The sequence below is a fragment of the Vigna unguiculata genome, chromosome 5, assembly GCF_004118075.2.
Source record: "Vigna unguiculata cultivar IT97K-499-35 chromosome 5, ASM411807v1, whole genome shotgun sequence".
Classification (NCBI taxonomy): domain Eukaryota; kingdom Viridiplantae; phylum Streptophyta; class Magnoliopsida; order Fabales; family Fabaceae; genus Vigna; species Vigna unguiculata.
This window is the reverse complement of record NC_040283.1, coordinates 3,649,211-3,671,457: the sequence shown is the minus strand read 5'-3', so window position 1 is coordinate 3,671,457 and position 22,247 is coordinate 3,649,211. Positions and strand designations below refer to the sequence as shown.

Here is a 22,247-nt window from a genome sequence, read left to right as displayed (position 1 = left end):
ATCCAAATTTTTTCACTTCAAAATTATTTTCTGAAAAATAAACTTTTACGTCTGGGTTTTATTTTCCGATGCACACAAAATTCTGCAACCATCTTTTCTGCGGTACACTTAACTCAGATTTATTTTTCCTATATTATATACTGCAATTTCGAAAATAATAATCTGAAAAAATGTACCACCACCACTATTGTTCGAGTAATAGTAATCCATAAGGGTAGGAATGAAATTAAAACAAATAGTGGGGTGCATGATGAAATTGATGAGATGCAGGAAGCAATTTTTCTGTCTGCGGAATTTTTTTATTTTATCAAAGCCCAGACAGTTGCATCTTCCTTTCGGTAAGTAGAGAAAGGGAGAAGAAAGGCAAAATACCATTAACAATAAGCTTTTAACATCTGGTATAATGAAAACTGGGGAGGAAAGGTAAGAAGAGAATCTTATATTTCAATTTGAGAATTATAGTTTTTGTAATGAAAATATGAATAAATATTTTTTTGATTTCAAATAACAAAACATATTATTTATATTCATTTTTACTTTTAAAGTTTACTTTTAAACTTATCTTTGTTTTCTTCTGGATAATAGATTTTTAATTAAATAAATAAAATAAACATTTAAACTTTATCATGAAGTTGATCTAATGTTTGTTTTTTATATTTTACTTTATTTATTATATTCTTTTGTACTTAAAGAAAGTTACTTTCTTTCTACTTCTTTCTCTTCCTCTTCTTCGAGTAATTGGTTCAAATGTTAAATGTGTAATTCAGTCTTTCTTTATTCATTTATTTCCTTTAACATTTTCTGCTTTTCTTTTTCTTGAATAAACTTAACGGATTATTAGTGAATTATTGACATGTACAATGAAGTTATTGACTGCAGTTTAAACAATATTTTGCATACGTTTTAAAATTTCAATATTAAATAAAGAAATTATGAATTTATATATTGATATTTATTTTATATATCTTTATTATTTCCTTTTTTACATAAATAATGACTTCAAAATTTAAAGGAGTTTGAATATCCTTGTTTTCAAACTATAATATTTGTCATTAATACTTTTATTTGTCTACATAGTTATCTTATAAATTACTTGTTATTACTGGTTTTTAATAAATAATAGGAAAATACTATTTTAATATGTATATGTAAAGCTATAGGCCAAGGTTATATAATAATAATAATAATAATAATAATAATAATAATTTTTTAACATATAAAATTTAATTAAAAATTATTTGATCAATACATTATTATTGTACTATGGGTTACTGAGGTCATCTCAGCTAAGCTGGAGAGTTAGTTGACAAAAGATACCCAAACCAATAAATTACATAAAAATAAATATGATTCATGTCAATGTAAAATAGTTGTAATTAAAATGAACTGAAACAATTTCAACTAATGTTAATTGAGAAAAATCCTTCTCAATGTCACGAGAAAAAGCTTTGTAGACTTTAACTACAAATTAACATAACTAATATTGATTAAAATATTATTAATTGATATTTAAAATTTATTAACAATTATTTAATATTTAAATAAAATTTTTATATTTGATGGCAATTGAAATATTTAATGAAAAATTTAACAAAATTAAATTATTTTATTCAAATTGAAATATTTAAGAAAGGAACAATTTAAATTATATAAAAAAAATTCAAATTTAATATATTTAAATGTTTTAAAAGTTACGAAATATATAAAAAAATGAAAAGTAAAGCTCCTAACCCTTTGAAGATGCGGTAAACACTCAACCTACTTTAACGATTCTGCAAAACTCGACATTTTTTCTGGGAGTTTAAGGTTTATAGTTTGTGATTGATGTTTCTAATTTTGTTTTTGTTTTTTCGAAAATGGCCATGCATATCACTTAGTGACACTACAATCCTTCCTTAAATGGAATTTTTTTTAAAATCATTTTACAACTTTTTGACAATTCTTAAAATGGTAAAATAATCTTAAGAATTAATTTTTATATTTTAAAAAAAGAAAATGAATAATAATAAATAACAATGTCAAATGGTGTCAAAATACCACCCAAAAAAAAAAATACTAATTGACTCATTACATGCGGTGTCTTTTGCCATGCATGCAATGACACTTAGACGTTAGCGTGTTAGATGAACATTAATAAAAAGTTCAGTATTTTGGGGCTGAAACAGAACAAAAATCATTTTGGGACCATATTCAAACATGGAATAGGTCATGGAAAAGAGGGGTTAGGGTAGCTTATTAACCTATTAAGATCATCATTAACAATAACTTAAGACCAGTGAAAAGGTGCAGAAGGACATGCTAACCCTTTGACAAGTAATACTGGTTGACCCTTGGCTTTGAACGAATCAAATTAATTAAAACTGCATAATATATAAAAAGGGAATATTTCGAAGAGGCATCTTTATTAATATCCTATGCCCATAGGGTTGAAATTAATATTCAGTGGTTAATTAATACGCGACTCTCTCATCGTTATTTAATCTAATAAACCCTTAAAAACGCATGGAGTTACTTAACGGTTAACTGATGCATACTTGTATATATGCATTCACACCATAAGCTTATTAATCGTCACGTTGACACCATTATGAGTTTTTATAACATATCCAAATTATTTTCTAATATGTTTCAAACGACACTTGTAATAATGATATTCATATACAGACATCACAACCTTATCTTTCTTTCATTGCATTTTTCTTTTGTTTATCTTTCTTCTGTCATTATATTATTACATGACCTATATATAACATTGTTTTGTATAAAATACACATCTACCTTTCGTTTTTGACGTTGACTGTATCTAAAACAATTGAATCAGATCCCGAGGTTAGTCTTAGTTTTAATAAAGCACCTAGTTAACCGAACATTGACGTTGTTTTAAAAACATAATATAAATAAGTAGCTTCTTTGTAATGCACCGATAGACATACAATGTTTGATTGGAAAGAACAACTTAACATGTAACAATGACAGTGATTTAATTTAACAACTCAAAACTAAATATTCTTTTGCAGTATAGTTGTGCTGTCTGTGACCCTTGTTTGCAACCTTTGAAACTTAGTTCATCATGTTTGGTATATATTAATTTTATACGAAAAGAACTGGTTTACAGACTAAAATTGAAATAATAATGGTTCTTTGATCGTATATATATAGTATAAAAACCGAATAATGAAATTTGTTTACCTGAAAGGATGATGTTACCTTACAAGTCAGTTTTGTGGGGTTGAGTTAGACTTAAAGTCCACTTTTAATATGTAATATGGTATCAAAGCTAAGTTAAAGCCTATCCTAGCGAATTTTCTTGGACATTCTCGGACCACTAACGGACCATCCACTAGTTTCTTATCTCCCTCACAAAATTAATATACTTCGGCGTGAGTTTTGTGGGATTGAGTTAAGCTTAAAATCCACTTCCAACAAAAATACATATATATTTTGTGTTTCTATTCTAGAGGTTATAATCCAGTTTAGATGAAATATTAACTCCTAAACAAAATAGGTACCTACCTAATTAACAAAGTAACTCTTAAACACTCCAAGGGCGTGGAAAAGATGAAGATGAGAAGGAGTATTAATTGTTTAATCAAGTTGATCATAAAAGGATTTAAAAAAGCATATTACTATATTGGAATTAATTGTTCATGGTGTTGTGGCAATGCATTGATGGAAAGCCAGTCAATGGGAGTGGACAGCAGAGCAATAGTTTAGAAGCATGAAGCGTATGGACCGCGTAATAAGGCTTCACCATTGACAAATATTCAGAGGTCTCACTCGCCGCCATGGCTAATAACTCGTTACATCTTACAACTTTGACCACATACCCATGTGACGTCTTCTCACCACCACCAAGCTTCAACCATAATAATAATCAATGCACAATTTGTGTGTCAAATTTCTCCTTATGACTCACATTTGGGAGACTAATTAATTAATTTAACCTTTCAATAAGTAATAAAAAACTCCCACAAATTATCTTAGCAATTCGGTGTTGACATTTTAAAAGGGGTGGCTTCGTAATGGCTTAGAGAGCTCCGGGATTTGTATTTGTTTAATTAATGTCTTTGTATACCGTGTCTAACTTTTAGTCGATTGGTTTGTACTATATAGGGTATGTGTTGTGTGTTTATGGCATTTATATCTGTGTGAGATTGAGGGTGTTCTACCAGCCAGAGAAATAGTAATAATTGAAGCAAAACATGTCTAGCCCTAGTAGTCCAGAGATAGAAGAGAAGAGAGTTACACAGGTATATATATGCTACTTCTTTTCCTTCCCAATTCTTTCTTCTTGTCAAAACTGTACTATTTTTGAACAATTTTTCTTTATCTTGTACTCATGAATATCCTTTTAACTTTGATTCTACATAATCAAACATAAACCTAAGTTTGTCGAATTTTGGTTGTCTTTGAAAAGTAGTTATGTCTTGTGCTATGTTGTGTCTGTGTGGATGATAAATTGAGGAATCAAATAGCTGATTATTGTAATTATGTGGTTTTGAAATCTAGGAAGATAAAGTCAAATCTGCTAAAACTGAAATGGGTGAGGTGAGGGAAGAGAATGAGAGATTGAAGAAGACGCTGGAAAGAGTAGAAAAGGATTACCACTCCCTTCAACTCCGTTTCTTTGACATCCTTCACAAAGATGTTCCAAACAAGGGTGTGCTTGATTCATCTACTTCCCATGATGATCAAAGCGAAGAGCCTGAGTTTGTCTCACTTAGCCTTGGAAGGAGTCCAACGGAGCCTAAGAAGGAGGCAAGAATCGGAGACTTTAACAAACCGACAGAAGAAAACGTTGGACCCAACCTTACTCTTGGATTAGACTCCAAACACTTGTTGGAGATGGAGGTTGTGTCAGATTTGAGTCCGATGAACAGCTCAGAAGAACCAAAGGAAACGGTGACAGAGGGAACTTTGTCAACAAATCAATCAGCAAAAGTGATAAATGTGAATACCGACATTTCAGATCAAATGCCAGCCAAGAGAGCAAGGGTGTCTGTGAGAGCTAGATGTGAGACTCCCACGGTTAGTATCAAAGAAAATGTTTTGCTTTTACCTTTTGTTTGATAAATACTCATAAAAACATTACTTTGTTTTTAACTGTTTTCAAAATCTTGTGTAAGAAACGGTAAAAACAATAGTTTTCTCAAAGAAAAATGGAAGTGACATTTTTTTCTTAGTATTTGTGAAAACTATCAAACATGACTGCACTGATATTTTCATTCTTGTAATCTATTATTTTTGTTGTCTAATATTGTCCTTTTGAAACAGATGAATGATGGGTGTCAATGGAGGAAATATGGACAGAAGATTGCAAAGGGAAATCCATGCCCGAGGGCATACTATCGTTGCACAGTTGCACCAACATGCCCAGTTAGGAAGCAGGTATATATATATATATATATATATATATATATATATATATATATATATATATATATATATATATATATATATATATATATATATATAGTTTACAGTGTATATGCATTGTAAATTTAAAATATTTTTGCATAAACATCAATTAAGAATTCACTCAATGTCCATACATTAATGAAAAATATAATATGAAAATAGTGCATTAATTCTAACAATACCCAAATTTAATGCATGAATGACTTCAGGTGCAAAGGTGTTCCCAGGACCTGTCCATCTTAATCACAACCTATGAAGGAACCCATAACCACCCACTTCCGGTCTCAGCCACAGCCATGGCTTCAACAACTTCTGCTGCAGCTTCCATGCTATTGTCAGGTTCTTCAACATCTTCAAGCCACATCTCTGCATCTTTTGGAAATGGTCTAAGTTTCAGTGACCAGTTTAATGAATCAAGACCCAAACAAATGTTCTCACCACCAAGCCATGCCTCACCACATATGTTCTCAACAATCACTCTAGACCTTACTTCTTCAGCTCCTTCCTCCTCATCAACTCAATTCCACCGTGGCTTAACTTCAACCGTGGCTCCAATTTCAAACCCAAGATCCTCACCCAGTCTCAGCTTTTGTTCACCGGAGCATAACTTCATACCATCCATTTGGGGTAAGGGGTTCCATGATAATGCCACAACCACGACACCAATTGACAAAATCCCCACAAGGCCAATTATGCAGCCAAATAATTTCCAACAACATTTCTACCAACAATGTACAACAAACCAACAAACTCCCTCCCGAGAAGCTTTGGCAGAAACAATAACCAAAGCAATCAGCACAGACCCGAGTTTTCGTTCAGTCATAGCTGCTGCGGTTTCATCGATAGTGGAATCAAACAGTGGTAAACAAGAGGTAACAGAGAATGTTCTTGGTTCAGGGTTGAACTTAAAACTTGGGGAGCATCTTCAACTGGCTTCACCTAGTCCCTTAACTGGCTACTTCAAAAGTTTGGCCTCTAAAAGTTCCGAGGCTGGAAACTTCATTCTTCTCCAACCACCATTGCCATTTTCTTTCTCCAAGAATGTCACAAATCAGATCAACCGCTACGTTCCAGAAATGAACACGCATCACTAGCCTCTCTTTCAAGGTTCAAGATCCTATTCTTTCACGTCAAAATAGGACCCCACTAACTAGGGATTAAGTTTAGAACAAAAAAGAACGCGTAGAAATGAATGTTGTTGTCTCCCTACAATCTAGTTATTCCATGCCATTTCGTCAATATATGTTTGTCTTATCAAAAACAAATTTTCGTGCCATTTTTGTAATACTCATCAGCAACTGCTCAAGCAACCTATTACAGAAACTAGTACACCATATCTTGTGTTTGTGACATTAATCTATCAGTAACCAATAATTCAATACTTAAGGCTAAATATGCAATTTGTTTTCGTTAGTTCTGCAATGTTAGGCACATCAGTTACAAGAATTAGATTGACTGGTCAAATAAAGCTAACGAGCTGGAATGCAACTATGAAGAGGCGTTGACAAATCCTAAATAGATAAATGTTCATTTTTCAATGTTATGATTTTATTCATTTAATGAATTCTGCGTTGAAATTATATCTCTTATGAATCAAACAAAGCTTGATCCATTAAGTCGATAATTCTCAGCACAACGTGATAATCAGTACATGACACCAGATTATAGAAAAAAAGTATCTCCAAAATAACAAACACACGAAAATCACAATATGGAATGGTAGGTTTAGCTAAGTCGAAACCTTTCAACAAATTTGACAACAAGAAACAAGGAGATGGAGGATCGGGCGGCACAGAGGGAGACAACAACCTGATTTTAAACCTTTGAATTGTCTAATCTACTTTCGCACTCGATGCTCTACTTTATTTTCATAATTTTATTTTGCTATAATGCTTTATCAGATGGGATTTTTTTTCTTTTTTTTTATCAAAGTATGCAATACTCATTTTTTCAAATTTACATGTGAGGAACAACAACCACTACAAGAATTCCATTACCATCAATTTTAGCAGACAAAAAGTTATTACTCTATTAGTTAGGAATTATCAATTTAGATAAAATTTATAAAAAAATTATTAATTATTAAAATAATCATTATTATTAATAAAAAAAATTATGATTATCTTTAAATTCATCGCTAAAATTTAATTACATAATTTTTGACTATTAAAAGAATTAATTCATAAATTAATCACTAAACATATCAAGATTTAGATTATTAAAGGAATTAATTTCTAAATTAGTCTTAGTGACTAATTTGGTAAATAATTAATTTTTTTATACATAAATATTGATTATTTTAATAATAATTTTTTTATTGTATAAATTGGTATCTAAATTAGTTATTATAATAATTATTAATTTTTTGTTATTAAAATTAATTATTATTTAAAAGTTTTCTTGTAATAAACAATAATAATCATAATCATAAAAAAAAACACCAACATTTTTATTGTGAAAAACACTAAAATTTACATGTATAAAGTAGTCGATTAATTTTCTCAACATCAAATTTAGATACAAAAATTATCTTTAACCAACTAATAATAATATTCTTAAATATAAAGAACAAGAAAAAGAACTTCAAATAGAATAACAATGTGAAACTTTTCTTCAAACACAAATATCAACTTAACTATCTTAACGGTCAAAATAAAGCCATAGACACAAAAATTTGTTGTGAACATTTTAGTTTGATTTAACAATAAACAAAACAAGAATCATAATTTTATTAAGATGACCAAGTGAATATATCTGAATTAATTTTTTATCTGATTTATCTTTTCTAAAGTCTACAAATTTTGCACTCTATTTTGACTGTTGACTTAAAAGGGCATCTATGCTAAGTAATAAGAAATGAATTTAACTAATTTAAACTTTTTAAACATTCAACTAACAATATGAATGAAGAAACAAGTGATACATGAAACATTTAAATGGATAATATATTCACCGATCCATATAATTAATTACGTTTGTTGACTTTTGTAAGGAGAGATGTTTCACTCTTATACGCCAAGATATTAAAGAACTTAAAAGGTTCTCTTGAAACTTTGGTCTTTCTCATTTTTTTATTCATCTTTGGGTTTAATGAGCATGTCACCGTTACAAAGCTTTATACGTGAAGCAAAAGGAAACATCGGTGTACTTTTCAACTCAAAACATTGTCAATTTGAATTTTGGTCATCTATCTTGTTACTGTAACTTACACTAATTAAATCAAATTTCATAAATTACGATTTCCTTACAAATAAAGAGCAACATATCATCTTTTTATTCTGTATAATTAAAAAAAAAAAGTCAATCGCTAAAAAAATTAATTATAAAGTAGGAAGCACAACGTTTTCTATAATTTATTTTTCGGTCTTTTTCCCAAAATGGTGCAATTTTTTTTCCAATTTCCTAAAATGGTGCAGTTTTTTTTTAATTCCCGGCAGAGGTAAGTCGTGAGAAAATAGCACGACTTCATCTTGAAGAAGTCGTGCCAAAATAAGGCGATTTTAATTAAAATAAGCTGAAGTCGTGTCAACATGGAGAGACTTATGTGTTATGAAGAAGTCGTGTCATATTCAGACAGACTTTAATTAACATTTTAAGCAAAGTTGTGCCAATATGGAAAGACTTCAGTATTAAATTGTTAATGAAGAAGTCGTCCCATATTGGAGAGACTTCAGTGTTGTATTGATAATGAAGAAGTCGTACCATATTGGAACGACTTTAGTTCGAATAAAAATTAAATATTTTTTAGTCATATTAATTAGTTAAATAATAATGCATATAAGTAATTAAAAATTTCATGATGATTTTGGTTTCTTATAATAGGACATGAAAGTTATCTATGAGAGCATGTGTCACAAGGAGGTCTTCTTCGGTGTCGTCTAGGTCTAGGTTGTTGGGAATAGTCCAAGTGTGAGTCAAAAAGTCCCACATTGGATAGAAAAGACAAAGTTAAACACTATATAAGAATAAAGACCCATAACAACACTGCCTTAAGGTTTTGGTGTAAAAGTGGTGTCTAAGGTCTTATATGTGTAAGACTAATGTCATATAACCATATAGAACCACAATCTCTCAATGACCATAACTATGCCATAACCATGACTAATCATAACCATATATGAAAATATATATAACCTATATGAAATATATATAAACCTATCAGTGGTATCAGAGTCGATGGTTCGTTCGGAGTGACTGACCGCATAAGGGGTCACTCATACACACCTGAAGGGAAATATATGAAAAAAAAGAAAAAAAAACAAGGGACTCACCCTTGAGGGGAGATGTTGGGAATAGTCCAAGTGTGAGTCAAAAAGTCCCACATTGGATATAAAAGACAAAGTTAAACACTATATAAGAATAAAGACCCATAACAACATTGCCTTAAGGTTTTGGTGTAAAAGTGGTGTCTAAGGTCTTATATGTGTAAGACTAATGTCATATAACCATATAGAACCACAATCTCTCAATGACCATAACTATGCCATGACCATGACCATAACCCATATATGAAAAATATATATAAACCTATCATAGGTGAAGATAATGATGATGACGATCCAGTTCAAAGCCCTCAATTAAGACCTAGACGACACCGAATAAGACCTCCTTGTGACACAAACTCTCATAAATAACTTTCATGCCCTATTATAAGAAACCAAAATCATCATAAAATTTTTAATTACTTATATGCATTATTATTTAACTAATTAACATGACTAAAAAATATTTAATTTTTATTCGAACTAAAGTCGTTCCAATATGGTACGACTTCTTCATTATCAATACAACACTGAAGTCTCTCCAATATGGGACGACTTCTTCATTAACAATTTAATATTGAAGTCTTTCCATATTGGCACGACTTTGCTTTAAATATTAATTAAAGTCGTTTGAATATGGCACGACTTCTTCATAACACAGAAGTCTTTCCATGTTGGCACGATTTCAGCTTATTTTAATCAAATTCGCCTTAATTTGGCACGACTTCATCCTAAAGAAGTCGTGCCATTTTTTCACGACTTACCTCTATCGGGAATTTAAAAAAAAACTGCACCATTTTAAGAAATTGGAAAAAAAATTGCACCAGTTTGGGAAAAAAACCTTATTTTTCTTTATTTCAGTATCTCATTCACAATTTAATATTTATCTTTCTCTTCTTATCTCTTTTCCAATAATAGATAAATGATATCATTATTTTATCAGGCATTAAACTCAAAGTCAACGAACTTTAGATCAGCATTTCGTCATGCACACTTTGTGCCATTCTTTTGTTTTCCATATAATTGAGTCTCTTTCTACTAATTTTTTCCCAACATATCTTGCCAATTGACACTGCCTAAATACAGCATGCATTCAGTTCTTTTTTCACTGTTGGTTTGTGCTTATGCAGTAGCAGTTTTTGCAGCAACTTCAGATGTATAACACACTTTACCACTATCGTTAATGTCTATAATATGTAGCACTTGCATATATAGCTTTAAGGATTACTCATGAATTCTGATTATTGGTTTCTTGATTTTAGTGGGAAGGACAAGAATCACAAGACTGGTTAAACCATGGTGGAGATTTGTTGAACAGGAGATATGCTTACAAAGAGCGTAAGATCAGTCCAGAAACAGCACCGAACCTACGTTTGAAGTGGAAATTCTATGCAGGCAAAGATATTACTGCAACACCAGCCATATATGACGGCACCCTTTATTTTCCAAGCTGGAATGGTAACATCTACGCAGTTAAAGAAGGCGATGGATCTCTTGTTTGGAAGCAGAACTTGCAGATTCTGACAGGTCTAAAAGCAACGGGCTTGATTCAGAATGTAAATTGGACAGTGTCAAGGTCAACTCCCACTGTTGCTGGGGATTTATTGATTGTTGGAATCTATGGCCCTGCCGTTGTTATTGGTGTCAGAAGAACAAATGGTGAACTTGTGTGGAAGACCACTTTGGATAATCATCCTGCAGCACTCATCACCATGTCTGGGACATTTTACAACGGGTCAGTCTACTACTTCACATCTTTTCGCGTTCTTGATTTCAATGTTAAAATCTTCAAAAAGTGTACTTTAAGTCTAATTTAATCTTACTGATCTGTAAAATAAAGTTTGCATCTTATTAACTATGAAATTGTTTTATCTCTGGTTGATGGAAGACTCACTATACAAACTTCTACTGAATTTTTTCAGCAGGCCTCTGAATTACTTGTTTTGACTTTTCCATTTTGTTCTGAACTCTCCACAGGAGTTACTATGTTGGAACATCTTCACTTGAAGAAGGCGCAACCATTGAACAATGCTGTGTATTTCGTGGAAGTTTTACAAAACTTGATGTTCAATCTGGTGCCATCTTGTGGAAGACCTATGTGTTACCAGATAACAATAACACTAGAGGAAATTATGCAGGCGCTGCCATTTGGGGAAGCAGCCCCTCCATTGATGTTTATAGAAACCATGTCTATATTGCTACCGGAAACCTCTATTCTGCCCCATCACACATACTTCAATGTCAAGAAAGACAACAGAATCAAACTAAGCCTACTCAACCAGATGAGTGTGTTGAGCCAGAAAATCACTCCAATTCAATCTTGGCCCTTGATTTGAACTCTGGCAACATTACATGGTTCCGCCAATTAGGAGGCTATGATGTGTGGTTTTTTGCATGCACCAATGCTTCAACTCCTAATTGTCCTCCTTCAGGTCCTACCCCAGATGCTGATTTTGGAGAGGCACCAATGATGCTGACAGCATATGTAAATGGTTCCAAAAAAGATATGGTTGTTGCTGTTCAGAAAAGTGGCTTTGCTTGGGCTTTAGATCGCAACAATGGCAGTCTCATTTGGTTTACGGTACACAGTTGTTAATTTCCATCAATATAAAAGTTATTTGATATTAATTTATTAAATTTTCACTTTTAATGAAAGCTTATACATACTCTACAGTAGTAGGAAAATCTTCAATCAAAACAAATGTGATACATAAGTTTACAACAATATATGAAACTTGTAATAAAATTTATTAAGGTTATAAGATCGAAATCCATAACTAGGAAAAGTTCACAGAATTTCTTCAAAAACCAATTCCTGTGATTTAAAAGTGATTTAGTTTGTCTCTAACTCATTATGAATTGCATTTAACTCATACTTTATTAAACCTATGGATATTCCCAAAGTTTCGGTTTGTATCACTTCTTGTACCTTTTGTTATATCTTTTTAGCTGGTAAAAAAAAAAAAAAAAAAAAAACTCATTGTGCAGGAAGCTGGACCCGGTGGGTTTGCAGGAGGTGGAACATGGGGTGCAGCAACCGATGAAAGGAGAGTTTACACCAATATTGCAAACTCTGAGGCCAAAAATTTTACTCTTGCACCATTAAATATAACTACAACCACTGGTGGATGGGTGGCAATGGATTCAAACAAAGGTAAAATTCTATGGTCTACCGCAAACCCTAGTAATAGCACTGCTAATGGTCCTGTTAGTGTTGCAAATGAGGTTGTCTTTGCTGGATCAACTGATAGAATGGGATCCATTTATGCAATTAACGCAAAGAGTGGGAAGATTTTGTGGTCCTACAAAACAGGAGCCAGTGTCTATGGAGGCATGTCAATTGACAACGGTTGCATATATGTGGGTCATGGATATAATGTAGGTCTAGGGTTTGCCACAAACTTAACTGGGGGAACTTCACTCTTTGCCTTCTGTGTCTGAAGTGATTAATGTTATTGTTAGTATTGTAATGGATGAATAAAACAGTATATCTCTGTACCAAAAATTATTGTTTTGTTATTAATTTTTTTTTGTTACATCATTTAAGAAAGTATTATAAATATTTATTTGATTGACTTTGAACATCTGAAGTTATTCTTAAAGATGTAATATTCGCTTCTAGTGCCTCATTCAAATTTAAGTTTAGATATTTTAGTCCCCTGTTCTGTAAATAGACCAATTGCAGTTCGACCTCTGTTAAGGGATGTTAGGTAATTAAAAGTTCACATTATCAACGGAGTTGTTAATTTGCCTAAATTGTATTATGTATCATAATTTCAGGCTAAGATGGAGCAGATACTTTAATTATATGCAGCCCTTTTGTTTCTTTCTGCATTTCAGATTTGATCTAAATGTTTTATGGATTCTAATCCGAGTTATGTTTTGCTTAGCAGTAGAGTTGTGATGACATGTATATAAAAGGTTCCGACTTCCAATTATTTAGAAAAATAATACTTTGAATTATTTAGGAGACTTTAACTTGGAATTCAAACCAAGAAAACATTCAATTTTGAGCAAGAGAACAAAATTAACTATGTATAAATGAAAGTTTAAAACTATGCTAAATATAGAGAGGAAAACATATGCTATAGTTTTCGTTTTATTAATAATCCATTTATGATTATCACATTTTTTAAAAGAGGTAACTTTTAACAGCTTTTTGCCAAAAGCTAAAAGAACTGTTATTTCTTAACACAGAAGGCAAAGAGAGAGTTTCCTTGTGGTAAGTTCAAGTTAAACCCATAAGCAGCACTGTATCCATGGCCCACATAGATGCACCCTTTGTTGATTGACATGCCTCCATAGACACTGGCTCCAGTTTTATAGGACCATAAAATTTTCCCACTCTTTGCATCAATTGCATATATGTATCCCATTCTATCAGCTGATCCAACAAAGAGAACACCATTTGCAACACTAACAGGACCATAAGCAGTGCTGTTAGCAGGGTTTGCTGTTGACCACAGAACTCTACCATTGTTAGCATCCATTGCCACCCACCCACCCGCAGTTGTAATCTTGTTTGAGGGTCTGAGCGTGAAATTTTGGGCATCAGAATTCACAATGTTCGTGTAAACCCTCTTTTCATCAGTTGCTGCACCCCATGATCCACCTCCTGCCAACCCATATGGCCCAGCTTCCTACAAAAGAAAAATAGAGAACAAAATGAATGAACTTTTCAACTGATATAGAGATGTCCACCAACTGTTCGATGAAAAGGATGGGGCAGAAGAAAATAGAAAACTATCATACTATAAATTATGTATTACCGTATACCAAACGAGGTCACCATTATTGCGATCCAAAGCCCATGCAATGCCACTTTTCTGGACTGCAACAACAATATCTCTTTTGTTCCGATTTATATCTACGGTCAACATCATAGGTGCCTCACCAAAATCAACATCTGGTTTGTCTGCTTGAGGGGGACAATCAGGAGCAGGTGTGGGAGAATCGCTACATACTAAGAGAGACACATCGTAGCCTCCAGCCTGGTAGTACCATTTGATCTTCCCAGAATCCAAATCAAGGGCTAGGATTGAGTTGGAGTGGTTGTCTGGTTCCACACACTCGTCTGGTTGAGTACGCTGAGTTCGATTAATTTGTCTCTCTCGACACTGGCGTATTCGTAATGGGGCAGCATAGAGGTTCCCTGTGGCCATATAGACATGGTTTCTTTTCTCATCAATGGAAGGACTACTTCCCCAAATAGCAGCTCCTGCATATCCTCCTTTTGTGTTATTGTTATCTGGTATCGTATAAGTCCTCCACACGATGTCACCGGATTCAGGATCAAGTTTCACAAAGCTTCCACGAAACGTGCAGCACTCATCAAGTTCCACAAGTGACTCCAGGGAAGATGTTCCAACATAGTAACCTCTGTGGAGGGTTGAGCATAAATAAGTTTTATAACATGAGTTTTTCCATTAAGAAAATAAGGCAAATAGATCTGCAAATAATGACCTTTTGTAATATGTTCCTGACATGGTGATGAGTGCTTTAGGATGGTAATCCAAAATGGTCTTCCACACAAGCTTACCTGTTGCTCTTTTGACAGCAATAACAGCAGCAGGGCCATACATTCCCATAATCAGCAAATCACCAACCACTGTAGGAGTTGACCGTGACACTGTCCAATTTACGTTATTAACAAGGCCTTCAGATGCTTTCAGACCTGTCAATTTGTCCAAGTTCTGCTTCCAAACAAGCGATCCATCAGCTTCTTTAACTGCATAGATGTTACCATTCCAGCTTGGAAAATAAAGGGTACGATCATATATGGCTGGTGTTGCAGTGATGTCTCTGCCAGTATAGAACTTCCACTTCATACGTAGGTCTGGTGCAGTTTTCGGACTGATCTTACGCTCCTTGGAAGCATATCTTCGGTTGAACAAATCTCCACCATGGTTTAACCAGCCTTGTGATTCGTGCCTTGCTACCTAAAACCAAAGCAAAAATTCATGAGTAATCTTTAAAACGATATGACATCGAACGATATAATGAGGGTTACTATATATCATACGTCAGAGTTTGCTGCAAAGACCACTACTGCATGGATACATAATAACATTAGACAAAGATCCAAGTGCATGCTGTACTTGGGTAGTGGCATGATTGAACCTGAAGATGGTGTGTCAGTTTTCAAGATATATGTTTGAGAAACTTGTTTTGAAGAGACTTGCCAATATATGGAAAAAAAAAGTGGCCTAATTTGGTGCATTATTTTTAGTGTGAAAGTAAAGTCTTTTATGTTAATGTTATCTAATAAATGATAGTATATAACAAAAGGTGACTTAGTATATTAAGAGATTAATGAAATTAAAATATATAAAGTATTTAAATAGAAAACTTTTGTCCATGATGCATCTAATCTAGTGTATTTATCAATTATTAAAAAAAAATAACACTTTGATAAGATTATACGAATCATATAATTATATGGATAAACGGCAATCGATTGATTGTCAAATTTCAAACTCCATAGATTAATATCTCATTAGCATTTCGTTAAACAAAATCAATTCAGCGTAATTTATTTCATATTAATTTTATAATTTATTAAAAAATTCTACAATTTATACCATACACAAAAAAAAAATTTATTTATTTTTTATTTCAAAAATATCTTTAAAAGGTCAATTCATGCCTAACTCAAGGTAAATTATAATAATGAGCGTGTTACTTGATGATATATATGCAAAGATTGATGTGAGTACATATACATGCCTAACTTGGTGAAGGTCAATACTGACATTAATGTATGTTTGACACCTTGTTGGGATTTGCCGTCTACATGATTCTGTAAGAAATAAATTAGTATAATTTCACATTTGAATTATAAAGAAGGGTTGAAAACGACAAAGATTAACACTAAAAAATCATGTTCTTTACATGTATTTGTGACTACAATGCATACAAATAACAAATTTTGTGAGAAAAAGTTAAGGACTGTAATTTTATATATATATATATATATATATATATATATATATATATATATATATATATGCTAAGATTGATGTGAGAAGTATGGAAGGTTTTTGAATAAATATGCATGCCTAACTTGCTGAAAGTCAGTACTAAGATTAATGTTTGGCTCCTTGTTGGGATTTGTGGTTTACATGATCTCATGAAAAATAAATTACTATAATTTCACATTTGAATTATGAAGAAGTGTTGAAAATGATAAAGATTCACACTAAAAAATCATGTTGTTTACAAGTATTTCCGACTACAATTCATTATAAATAACAAATTTTGTGACAATGTAATGTAATGAATGAGCAATGAGTAAATATCTGACAAAATCACCTAAACAAACATATGTTATATCTAATTTGTCAAAAAATTATATGTTGTAAAAATATTAAGAAAATATGTAAAAAAATAGTGACGAACTTAGTGATAAAAACCACAAGTCTCGATAATAATATTATAAAAGTTGTTACAAAATACTTGTTGCATAAACTTTTCATTTTTCTTCAAGAAATCAAAATATAATTTCTTAATATTATAATTTATAATAAACTGATATTGAAATTTTTGGGTAACATACCTGTATCCGACACTATTCATGTTACTACTAAAAAAATTCATATTTTCTGCTAATTTTGTTTTAATTTTTTTTTATAGAAATAACTTATAAATTTTTTTATGAAAAAAATTTTGCAGGAAATTATTACCAATTTTTATGCAAAATATTTTGTAAAACACTTTTTGCAATAAATTTTGTAGGAACTACTTAAGAATTTTATAATTTTGTGGGAAATAATTATTCACACAGGAGTTACCTGCCAATTTAGATCCTTAGAAAAAATTGCAGAAAAAAGTCTTTTCATGCAATTTTTTTTAACAAATTTGTAAGAAAATTTTTATGTAATATGAGAATTTTAGTAGAATACTTTAGGATACTTTACAATACTAATTATTAATAAAGTATCTAATGGATAAAGTAATAGTACTTTTATAATGACAATAATTTCTAGTTTTTATGTTGACAACTTTAATACATATGGTTTTAATTTGGATTTACAAAATAACAATAATATATTTATCATGTTTTTAGGAATTATTGTACATTTTTCAATATGTATATATAATGTATCATATATTATTTTCAAAATAAATATATCGGTGTATACGTGTCGCATTCAATACATATATCGTATATGTGCATCATAGGTTGTAATTTATCACTTAAAGAAAAATATATGATATTCTAACTCTAAGTGTCATTATTAAAAAATCTCATATTTTTTGTTAATTTTGTTTTGAATTTTTTTTTGTAGAAAATTATAAATTTTGTTATGAAAAAAATTTTGTAGGAAATTATTTTCAAATTTTTTGCAAAATGTTTTATAGTAAATGCTTTTCACAACCAATTTTGTTAGAAATACTTATGAATTTTATAATTTTATAGGAAATAATTATCCACAAAAGAATTACCTGTCAATTAAAATTCTTAAAAAAATAGCAGAAAATTTTTTTTCTTAAAATTTTTTTTAACAAATTTACAAGAAAAATTTAATGTAATAATATAGTTTTTAATAGAGTGTGTTTAAATTTTAGTCTTATATATCTCACTTTAAATGATAATGCTTAAAAAAGATAGAAAGAAAGTTTTAAGTGGTAGTTGAATAAATTTAAAATTTTATGAATCTTAGTTTGAATATTCATACTTAAACAAGAACCTTAAAATAATATATTACGTCAGGCATAATCGATATAATATATTTCGTTTTTTTTTAATTTACATAAGTTATATATTACATTTTAAAACATACTACCGATATAATTGTTTTAAATATAATCGTTTTTTATTTACATTGTTTTCTTCGTAATGAACCTAATATCTCCTTGTTATATCTTAATTTTGCATTAGTGTCATCATTATTCATACATTTTTTTATCAACAACAAAAAATAAATTAATAAAAGAGCATAACAAAGCAATCATACTTCAACTCTTTGAAAAAACCTATAGACAGTTAACAAAAAGTACAAAGAACTACAGGTGAGGTGTGTGCAACTAAAAAAGTATGAGAAAAAAAATTTAGGTCATAAGAGAGCTATAGAGTAAGAACACTAACTAAACCTGAGAGCATAATATACGTTTCAAAACTATTTTTTTTTATCCATTTTTAATTTATTATTATAATTATTATTAAATCATCACATCATTAAAAAAAATTAAAATAGATAATTTAACGATGAATAAAATAATAAATTAAAAATAAGTAAAAAAAAAAGAGTTAAAATATTATTATCATATATAATTTTACCCAATTAATTATGCAAGTTGACTTTCTATGATTGAGCAGCCTTTACACAAACTAAGTGGTCACAGTTTCTGGAACAGACGAATTGTTCATTCTTTTCCTAAACATCATCAGTAGCATAAAAATTCCTTTGAATGCAACTTAATCCTAAACATCAATTTAATTAATTCCAGTGTCACGTTAATTATTTAGTTTCACTGTAATACCTCCAAATAAGCAGGTTCAGATAATTAATCGTTTTCATTCATAAAGTCATAAAAATATTGTGATAGCCGGCATTACGCAACATTTGCGTCAATACAAATCTTTGTTCACATACCACGAACTTTCTCTCCTTTAGAGTCTCACATTCCTTTCCATTATTCATTGTATTAATATTCATTGTTTATTCACTCACTTAAAACTTCTCCTACACATTTCTACCAAAATTTCACTATGTTTGTAACCTCCTATGAGTTATTTTAATAGAAATATGTTTGTTACCCACATTTATACAGCACTATTTTAAATTTTAATTAAATATTTATTCAAGAAAAAATCATAATAAAGAAAATATGACATGAAATAACAATTACACATAATTTAAGTTTTATAATAATTATAATATTTATTATTTTTTTGAAAATGTTAAATGAAAAAATATCTGAGAGATTTGAATGAACTTAGTAGATATTGAATGAATTTAATTATTAAAAGAGTTAATGAAAAATTGTGTAAGAAAAAAATAATTATTTAAATAAGAAACAGAATTAAAAAATCCTAGACAAAAGTGAAAATTAATATTTTTTGTTATTTAATAGTTTAAGAGTTTAACAATTTTATTCAATCAATATTAAGGTTACTTACTTTCTTAAAATACGATACCTCGTTGAAAAAGTTAACATAAAAAAAGTGTAATTAAAGTTATAATGAAAAAAAAAATCTTGAAAATCAAATAAATGTTATGTTTAATAAGTGACATGAATAATTGAGAAAAAAAATGTATATAAGAAATAATTCTTCAAATAAAATAAAACAAATTATCAAAGAAAATGATGAAAATCAATTTCTAAAATTATTTAATTAATTAAAAATGTTTTAATAATTTTAAATGTAAATAAGTAGATGAGAGGATAAGTATATATTTCTCTATATTCTCATTTTTATATCTAACTTAAAATGCTAGATACCCATAGTCAATAATTCTTCCTGAAAATTAGGAAAGGCCAAACAATGTCTATAAAAATAAACTTTTAATACTATTTCATGTCAAGTGGTTAAAAGTTGACTATGATAAGTTGTTTAAACTTTATTTCTTTATTTAGTACAACAAACTTCGAGTTTTATACCTTACGCTGACTTCACTGCAAATATCACCATGTAAAGTATGAAGTTTGCATTATAGCGTGAAAAGAAAAAAAAATGCATATGACAATAAGCACTCTTAAATTAGCGGAAAAAAATGAATGAATTAGAGACCAATAATAAATATATTTCAAGCAATTTTAAACAAATAAAGTATTTTACTGTCCTCAATGTTGTACTGATTAAACATAATTTTTTCTTATCAAAAAAAAAAAAACGATATATAAATAAGGAACAGTAGGAGTGTTACCATTCATTCATATTAATTCAAACCAAACATTATACATAAATTATTATATAACAATTACTCATCCAAAATACGAAAATAATAACTATACTCCAGAACTCAAACGTTAACGCTATTATTTCTCCAAATATTTCATGTAATCTTTAAAGAAGTGTTTAAAAGGATAGTTATTTTAAACAAAATGACTTTAAACGATCAATATATACAAGTATTGATCTAGAAGAAGGTTTCAGCAACTTTTTTTCTGAAAAATGTAATTTCACTCAATAATATAATATATATATATATATATATATATATATATATATATATATATATATATTTGAAAAATTAAAATTTTCTATTCAACATTACGTGATTTATTTTCGAAAAAAAAAATCATTGAATCGGTTTTTTTTATTAAGGATAAGTTAGACAACCAAACCAATGCCTATACACAACCATAATACCTCTCAAAATGAACTCCGCCACATTGACATGGTAAACCAAAACAAAAATATTGTCCTTGACATATCATAATAAAATAGGCATATTATAATGATATTGTTCCTTTTACACCACTAAATTTATCAGTAATTAACTTTGACCGGATAGAAAATGATTGATTGAAACAAAACTTACGTTATGAGAAAGCTATGTAATTTTATTGGAAAGCATAAAGCAGCTACACTGATAAAACTAATTGTAGGCACCGCACAAAATTACATAAAATTGTAAGGACCATTCAATTAGAGTCACAAGTTGAAAGGATATTTACTGACAGTTCCTTCTTGAGTGGGTTGTCTAAAAAAAATTAATATTATAATGTTTTGTAAAGCCTATAAAAGGCTAATCTTATACCAAGAGTAATGCATCAATTTTAGATTGAAATATATTGAGTAGAAACACTCTCTTCCTCTCTTGTTTCCGTTGTACGTGTATGAGTGTTATTTGATAAAATTATGTCCCACTGATATCAAATTGGTATTAGAGCTGGTTAGATCCAGCATTTGTTTTGTGAGTTTGTGAGAGAGTTAGTGAAAATTTTAGAAAAAAATATTGAGTGTGTGAGGAACAAAAGAGTTCTCACTTTATCAAAATTTTGAGTCTATTTGAGAAAGAAAGATGGCCACAAACTACATTATTGTTTGGTCCGGTCCTAAATTAGATGGGAAACTAGATTACAATTATTGGGCATTGTTGATGTCCACCCATTTGAAAGCTCACAATATTTGGAGCTTTATTAAACCAGGCATATAATAAGGAGTTGATGATGCAACTCAAAGGAAGGACCAGTTGGCGCTATCACAAATTCACCAAGGTGTAGATTATTCAATTTTTGGCAAAATAGCAAATGCCAAAACAGCCAAAGAAGCGTGGGACATTTTGAAGCTATCATACAAGGAGTAGAGAAAGCTCAGAAATCCAAATTGCAATCCATGCATCGAGAATATGAAAGATATGAGATGTCCTGTTCATAAACCGTGAAACAATAATTTTCACGGGTAACAAATCTTGTCAATAAGATGAGGGTGTATGGACAAGACATCCCTGAAAGCAAGGTGGTAGAGAAAATTCTACGCACAATGCCGATGAAATTTGATCATGTGGTGACTATAATAATTGAGTCCCACAACACAAACATCATGACGGTTGCAGAATTGCAAGGTAGCATTGAAAGCCATGTGAGCAGAATCTTGGAGAAAACATGAAAAAGCAA

General features: G+C 30.4%; 3 protein-coding genes across 4 annotated transcripts; 2 read left to right on the top strand and 1 right to left on the bottom strand.

The window, feature by feature from the left end:
* The first annotated feature begins 4,030 nt into the window (after nucleotides 1-4,030).
* Nucleotides 4,031-6,804, top strand: LOC114183474 (probable WRKY transcription factor 72). Of its 2 annotated transcripts, none has more exons than XM_028070498.1 (4): nucleotides 4,031-4,250; nucleotides 4,510-5,028; nucleotides 5,275-5,376; nucleotides 5,628-6,804. In XM_028070498.1, exons 1-4 carry the CDS (start codon nucleotides 4,203-4,205, stop codon nucleotides 6,510-6,512), a joined length of 1,554 nt encoding a protein of 517 aa, XP_027926299.1. In that variant the 5' UTR covers nucleotides 4,031-4,202; the 3' UTR covers nucleotides 6,513-6,804. The 2 variants fall into 2 exon arrangements, with proteins under 2 accessions (XP_027926299.1, XP_027926298.1); XM_028070497.1 differs by having other exon boundaries at nucleotides 5,275-5,388.
* Nucleotides 6,805-10,719: 3,915 nt separating this feature from the next.
* On the top strand, nucleotides 10,720-13,221 carry LOC114183558 (polyvinylalcohol dehydrogenase-like). The gene is made up of 4 exons (XM_028070628.1): nucleotides 10,720-10,836; nucleotides 10,943-11,415; nucleotides 11,658-12,261; nucleotides 12,669-13,221. The coding sequence occupies exons 1-4, from the start codon at nucleotides 10,768-10,770 to the stop codon at nucleotides 13,119-13,121; spliced, it is 1,599 nt and encodes a 532-aa protein (XP_027926429.1). The 5' UTR covers nucleotides 10,720-10,767; the 3' UTR covers nucleotides 13,122-13,221.
* A 77-nt stretch (nucleotides 13,222-13,298) lies between these two features.
* LOC114183557 (polyvinylalcohol dehydrogenase-like) lies at nucleotides 13,299-15,880 on the bottom strand. Its single transcript, XM_028070627.1, has 4 exons — nucleotides 15,703-15,880; nucleotides 15,144-15,619; nucleotides 14,450-15,059; nucleotides 13,299-14,320 (listed from the first exon to the last, which is right to left on the bottom strand). Exons 1-4 carry the CDS (start codon nucleotides 15,790-15,792, stop codon nucleotides 13,862-13,864), a joined length of 1,635 nt encoding a protein of 544 aa, XP_027926428.1. The 5' UTR covers nucleotides 15,793-15,880; the 3' UTR covers nucleotides 13,299-13,861.
* Between the last annotated feature and the right edge of the window lie 6,367 nt (nucleotides 15,881-22,247).

What these genes read in the sequence shown, in the direction of transcription:
- LOC114183474 (XM_028070497.1), top strand. Translation starts at nt 4,203, where the DNA reads ATGTCTAGCCCTAGTAGTCCAGAGATAGAAGAGAAGAGAGTTACACAG. An exon ending in CTAGATGTGAGACTCCCACG is followed by an intron (nt 5,029 to 5,274) that starts GTTAGTATCAAA and finishes CTTTTGAAACAG; the next exon opens with ATGAATGATGGGTGTCAATG. An exon ending in CATGCCCAGTTAGGAAGCAG is followed by an intron (nt 5,389 to 5,627) that starts GTATATATATAT and finishes GAATGACTTCAG; the next exon opens with GTGCAAAGGTGTTCCCAGGA.
- LOC114183558 (XM_028070628.1), top strand. Translation starts at nt 10,768, where the DNA reads ATGCATTCAGTTCTTTTTTCACTGTTGGTTTGTGCTTATGCAGTAGCA. An exon ending in TTTTTGCAGCAACTTCAGAT is followed by an intron (nt 10,837 to 10,942) that starts GTATAACACACT and finishes TCTTGATTTTAG; the next exon opens with TGGGAAGGACAAGAATCACA. An exon ending in TCTGGGACATTTTACAACGG is followed by an intron (nt 11,416 to 11,657) that starts GTCAGTCTACTA and finishes AACTCTCCACAG; the next exon opens with GAGTTACTATGTTGGAACAT.
- LOC114183557 (XM_028070627.1), bottom strand. Translation starts at nt 15,792, where the DNA reads ATGCCACTACCCAAGTACAGCATGCACTTGGATCTTTGTCTAATGTTA. An exon ending in TCTTTGCAGCAAACTCTGAC is followed by an intron (nt 15,620 to 15,702) that starts GTATGATATATA and finishes CTTTGGTTTTAG; the next exon opens with GTAGCAAGGCACGAATCACA. An exon ending in GTGACCTCGTTTGGTATACG is followed by an intron (nt 14,321 to 14,449) that starts GTAATACATAAT and finishes TTTCTTTTGTAG; the next exon opens with GAAGCTGGGCCATATGGGTT.